Source organism: Austrofundulus limnaeus, unplaced genomic scaffold (genome assembly GCF_001266775.1).
Source record: "Austrofundulus limnaeus strain Quisiro unplaced genomic scaffold, Austrofundulus_limnaeus-1.0 Scaffold510, whole genome shotgun sequence".
Taxonomy (NCBI): domain Eukaryota; kingdom Metazoa; phylum Chordata; class Actinopteri; order Cyprinodontiformes; family Rivulidae; genus Austrofundulus; species Austrofundulus limnaeus.
This window is the reverse complement of record NW_013952912.1, coordinates 282743-288877: the sequence shown is the minus strand read 5'-3', so window position 1 is coordinate 288877 and position 6135 is coordinate 282743. Positions and strand designations below refer to the sequence as shown.

General features: G+C 38.8%; 1 protein-coding gene across 1 annotated transcript in view; it reads left to right on the top strand.

Moving 5' to 3' along the window:
* Nucleotides 1-606: 606 nt before the first annotated feature.
* Nucleotides 607-6135, top strand: part of gtf2b (general transcription factor IIB) — a 14688-nt gene continuing 9159 nt past the window's right edge. The window contains exons 1-3 of the mRNA XM_014025935.1: nt 607-638; nt 2220-2332; nt 4355-4488. Of these exons, the coding sequence (XP_013881389.1) occupies nt 622-638; nt 2220-2332; nt 4355-4488 (264 nt within the window). The 5' untranslated portion in view covers nt 607-621. The remainder of the gene's footprint in view (nt 639-2219; nt 2333-4354; nt 4489-6135) is intronic.

Sequence of the window (6135 nt, the reverse complement as noted above, 5' to 3'; positions counted from 1 at the left end):
TGTCCAGAGGAGGGACAGTGGGTGTATTGGTTTGGACATGTCCAGAGGAGGGACAGTGGGTATACATATAATTATGTATGAGTTAATGCCATTAGTTAATGTTGTTTAGCTGTGGCCTTGACTTTGAGTTTAATTGACTACCAAACTGAATGGGACATCTCGTAATTATTTTCTGAAAATGTAATTAAAATTCACCCAGTGAATCACAAAATATTTTGTTTACAGACAAACAGGGCTGACTCCAACAGGTAACAATTAAAACAGATAAAATCATGCTCAATGAGTAGCACTTAAAGTTATGTATTATTCTCAGTTACATTCTTTCAGCTTACAATCATAACAATGAGCCAGGAAATTTCAATCTAACATGAAAAAATTTATATATAAGTTTTTAAGCAAAAATACAACCTCAGAGAATTTTATTAAAAAGGCATTTCTTAAAATATTTATTGACATTTTTATGTAATTATTGTATTTATTTTAACATAACTCGTATTTTCCGCTTTGAGTTTCGTGCAGTTTGATCTCTTTGAGCCTCCGTAGCTGCGCCAACGCGTGGTCACGTGATCAGAGAAAATTATATATAGAGGTGTCAAGTCACGATCAGAGATACAACTGAACATGGCGTCGACGAGCCGGTACGTAAGAATTTTAGCTAACTGTTAAAACCTTGTTTTTCATGAATGGTTTACAAAATGTTTTGTTGTAATAAACAGTTCTTTAGCGTTCATTTGATGAGACAAAAGCGGCGTGTTGCTGGTAAAACTGTCTCCCTGACAGTTAGTTAGCTCGCAGGCTAACGCTAGAGATGCTACTAGAAGTCTGTTTGTTGCCGCTGCGTATTGTAGTTTTCTGCGTTTTACTCCGTATTTGTTTTGTTACCTTTAAGCTCTTTGCGTGGAATTATAATAAAATGAAAGTTGAACTTATGGACTGACTTGAAGTTCGACTGGCACCAGTTTTTGGGTCGGTCTGAACAGTTGTAAACATGATTGGTTTTCTTATGTTTGGAATTGTATTGTGTATTGTTAGCTTTGTTAGTGGACTTTTCGTTAGGAGACTGGGTTTAGTTGCGTAGTTACTTTCTTTGTGTCCGAAACTGAAGAAATGTTTTTATGGATACCTTACGTGGCAGTAACAGGGATCTGGTCGTGTGTTTATATATTTCATCGTAATATGTTCATTTTTACGYTTCCAGAGCCCAGTTCTACCAGTGTTATTCATTTAGTCTGCTTGTTGGTTTACTGGATCACTGCAACAATGAGCAGWCACTTTACAAGATGTAGTGTGGGACATTATCTGGACAAAAACAGGAAGTGAGAGTGAAAACAGAAGCTGCACAGATTGTAACAGTTTGTTTCAGACAACTGGTTGTACTTTTCTGATAAGATAAATACGATAAACTTGTTCGTATTGTTGATATGAGTAATTTTAACATTTTGAAATGTGTTCCTACGTAATGACTAACAAATGACTAATGAAKAACAACTTAAATTAATGAAATGTTAATGTTTTTACTTCTGTAGTTTGCAAGAGAACTGAAGCTGCAAAAATAAGTTTTTAATCATCAAATCAGAAATGAAAAATTCTGGTCCTTTTGTGACCCAAATTTTATTCAAAATGATCATAAAATAACTACATCATTTAACACTGTTGCTTTTTTCTTTATTTAATAAAAGCTAAATCAACAGAGGAAAAGGATAAAAAATGTATCCTTTAGAATCAGTTCAGACAGTTTTCAGTTGGAGCCTTGAAGTGTGGCGGCCCGTCGATCAGTGAAGTGTTAAAGGTCATTTCCAAACAATTTGGAGTCCATCATTCTACAGTTAAAAAGGTTATCTACAAGTGGAAAAGGTTTAAGACAGYTGCCATGTTTGACGTTTCTCTCTCTGAGGTTTCCTAATGATAAATGGGAAGAAAMTGCAAAAATAAATAAAAAGCTGAGCAAAAGCGTTCAGGCCTCAGTCAGCAGGTTAAAGGTCATGACAACACAATTTTAAAAGTACTAAACAAGTAGCTTGTTTGCAGGAGAAAGTTTCGTAGGTTTTTACCCATAATGCACAGAGCATTATTGTTGTTGTCAACACATCAGTGGACAGCTGATGGATTCTGCTTGTTCGGTGTCTTTCAGTCACCTTATCTGCGACCTGTCCAACAACTGAAGTTTGTATTAAATATTATAATGTGTTATTAAATCATCTTACTGTTTGCTTTTGCAGCGGAGAAGCTTTGGCCCTGCCGAGGGTTCAGTGTCCAAACCACCCCGAAGCCATTCTGGTGGAGGACTACAGAGCAGGGGACATGATTTGTCCTGAATGTGGCCTTGTTGTAGGTGAGACTGTAAAATATTCACACTAAATGGTTGCACCTCACGTCTTTCAGAGAACACTGTCTGTGGGCTGCTGCCTTCACCCAGCTGGACATTGGCTACGTTCACACTGCAGGTCTTAAAGCTCAGTTCCGATTTTTAGAAAAAATTTGATCTTTTTGTGTGAACGTTCACATTACATTTTAAATGTGACCTGYATCAGACCCCTGTGTGAACGCTACACAGCACTGATGTGACACACATGCGCAGTAAAAGACGTGACGTCTCATCAGCCGGCTTGTTTGTTTACAGAGCTAGCATGGATGCTACATATTACACATCGAATCTGAAGTCGTTGTTTAATCAGAGCTGATTAAATAATTATCTGACATGCTATCACCATATATATGTATTAGCTCAGCGCTACACATTCTCCTCTCGTCACTGAGGTCCTCCATCCACATGACAGAGAGGGGAACACAAAAATGACTCAGCTGCAACTGAAAATATGGATGCAGGACCTCAGTTTAGCTTGTTTGTCGCACTAGCACCGAGCTAATACATATAAGGCAATATAGTGTGAGGGTTAGTGCAAAGGCTAACAGGCTAAGCTGAGGTTGTTCTTCCATGAAGCAGCTCTGTTGTCCTCCATCCATATTTTCAGTTCCAGGCTGAGTCATTTCTACCTTCTCCTCTCTGTCAACGCTCTCTGGTTTCATTTAAAAGAGTCGATCATCAGATATTGTCCAAGATTAACCTTCAGGGYGGATATAGCTCGCTAGCAGCCTCGCACCGAGGACCTATCCACGTCATCATTTACCCAGAATGCTTTGTGTGGAAATAAAATGGCTCCGTCAGTGTTAAAATATATTAAAAAAATTTACAAAACAAAACATCCTACAGTGTTTTTGCAGTCTTTATTTTACAGTCAAAATAAGTGTTCATCAAATAAAATCTAATGTTACAACTAATCATGGATCCCTTTAAGACCTGCAAAGAAATAGAAAACTGAAAACGCTGTTTGCCCCCAGGTACCAGGTKTCCAAATGTTAAATTGTTTTAACATATATCTGCTGTCTTTTTGTCAATCAAATGTCRGGGATCTCACTATTTTTGTGCCAAATATAAAAAATATTTTACCAGTTTCTGTAACGTTTAGCTGCTCCTGGATGTAAACATGCCCCCTTTATCATGGTTACTCACCTCGACAGATCTCAGTCCTCCCAGCAGGACAAGAGAAACACTGAAAATTTTTTAAAACAGCGCTTTTTCTTTCTTTATAATGATATTATTTTTCAGAAGCAGTTTATTTATGTAAGTGTTTAAACTCAGAGTGTAAATGTTTTATAATTTAGGTTATTAAAGATAACTGTGCTTTATGAGATGATTTGAACTTGTGATGCAGACTGCAGGGACCAGAGTTCCCCTCTAATGAGCCCCCCAGATGCATCAGCTGCTTTCTGATGCAAGCTTAACGCCAGCTGGCCTCTGAGGAGATGAACGTCACTTTGTTTCTTCATCATAGACYGAATCGCAAAAAACAGGCTTAAAATATCAACTTTAATGTGAGAATTCACAGTACAGAAGGTCAGATGTTCGTTTACTCTTATTATTTTACAGCCCTGGTTTTTTTGTAATTTGGTGACTAAATTTATGGTTTATAGGAGAAGATGGACTCTGACATGACTTGAAGCTCCACAGTTCTTAGTAAAAGAGGTGCTTTTGTAGTTTTCTAAAACAAATTGAAACATAAATAATGACTACAACATCTGAACCCTGTGAGCCTGAAGTTGTTGATATGRGCCTTACATCGTCCTCTGGTAATGATTCCAGAGGGACGTGTTGCCTCGCTCAGGAACATCAGTTTTATCTGTTTATTGGCTGCAGCTGAAGACGACTCTCTGCAGCTGAAATCATTCAGTGTGTTTGTGAAGGAAAAATAAAAATGACCACATCAGGTCTGACTGATCRGTTCATTCTGTTCAAACCTACTGAAACATTGTTTCCTGCTCCTCTTTAAATCCACTGTTTGAATTGTTTCTTCAGGTGACCGTGTTATCGACGTGGGCTCAGAGTGGAGGACGTTTTCCAACGAGAAAGCTCTGAAAGATCCCTCCAGAGTGGGAGACGCTCAGAACCCGCTGCTGAATGGAGGAGACCTCACCACCATGATTAGCAAGGTGAGAAACCACCAGGTGGAGACAAGCACCTCTGTTAGCTGATGATTCAGAGCTCTGCTGTTCAGAAAATATCACAAAACATTCAGGTATCTCTAACTTATAGCACTTTAAATTCACACTTCATACATTTGAAAGTAGGTTTCTGTGTAAAAGTTAGAAATAATTATTTCTTATATTGCTGGTGGATAATTAAAGGACCTCAWTGTGGAGAAATCTTTTAATTCTGACCTAAGTCGGTCTGAATGAGCTACCTAAAATACCATTTTAAAACAGCTCAGTCTATACAATTTCATATCAGTTCATGCAAATTATATAATATAAATCTTTATATCACTGCCAATTTTATTTTTTATTTTGRTTTTCATGGTTATTTCTAGGGAAAAGAAAATTCCTGCCAGACATGTTTCTGGGCTGAAGCAGCTTCATTTTATTTCTTTACTGAACTTTAGCACATACGCAGCCTGCGAGGGAACATGCTTTTTTTTTTTTGCTTTGTTTTTGTTTTTTCCTTTTTTGCGTACCCTCGCAAAAGTAGTTTATCACTGTTGTGCCTGCCGGTTTATTAACAAATTTACCTGCTCACCATTAGCGAGTTAGCCTACTGCTTTAATTCAGCTGCAGAATGAATATATAACACAGCCACGCATGGAAGTATGTCATATGTTGATATTTTAACACAGTGCAGCCACGCAACATCAATGTCAGTTTCACGAACTTGTGGTGACACATCCTGTTTTGGTAACCAGCTATTAAAAAAAAAAGAGTCTGATTTGATTCAGTTCATATACAAAACAAATTTTTGCGTGGGAATGCAAAACAATTTTGCGAGGTAACACAAAAAGTTTTGCGAGCTAACACAAAAGTATTGCAAGCTAACACAAACGTATTGCGAGCTAACACAAACGTATTGCGAGGTAACACAATAGTATTGCGTGGGAACGCAAAAGAAAAAAATCCCCCAGTGTCCCCTCATGGACTCCGTAAGCACAAGATATAGGCTGACCCTGGCCAACGTTGGCCACACCCTACGTGGGCCGTAGGCTGCTTGAGTCGGCTTCATGAAGCTAGGATTATAGTTGAGTGTMGCGCTGGGTACAAGGGGGCACACGCCAATAGTGACACAGTCCTGCCCCTGCGTGTTGGCTCCACACTGTCCCGCCACATGGTCGTGCACCTCTGAATTTTTGTAACTCTGCAAAGGCTGCGTGCGCTGAGTACCAAACAGTTTGTCTGTCAAGCTTTTCTACTTAGACAACATTTCATAAGTTACAGGGCTCTMGAGTGCGACCAATTTGGTTGCAAAAGATGGTGGTAAGCTACACTGTAGCCACAGCTGCCCTGAGGGCTGCCATACACCGGCACCACCGGACCCTCTGACCACCATCAGTACGCAAAGTGGGAGAAGTGTCTTGCGTGTGTTATTGAACATAACAGAAGCTAACAGAAACATTACAAAAATTAGAGCTGGGCAGTATGACCCAAATTTTATATCACGGTATTTTCAACAATTACACCTGTTTCACGGTATTTTTTTCCTCACAGCTCAGCTGATAATAAAATGTACAAACTTTGATTATTGACTTTTTTTCTTTTCCTGTACCTCTGTCTGACTGTTTCCCTCCTCTGTCTGACTGTTTCCCTCCTCTG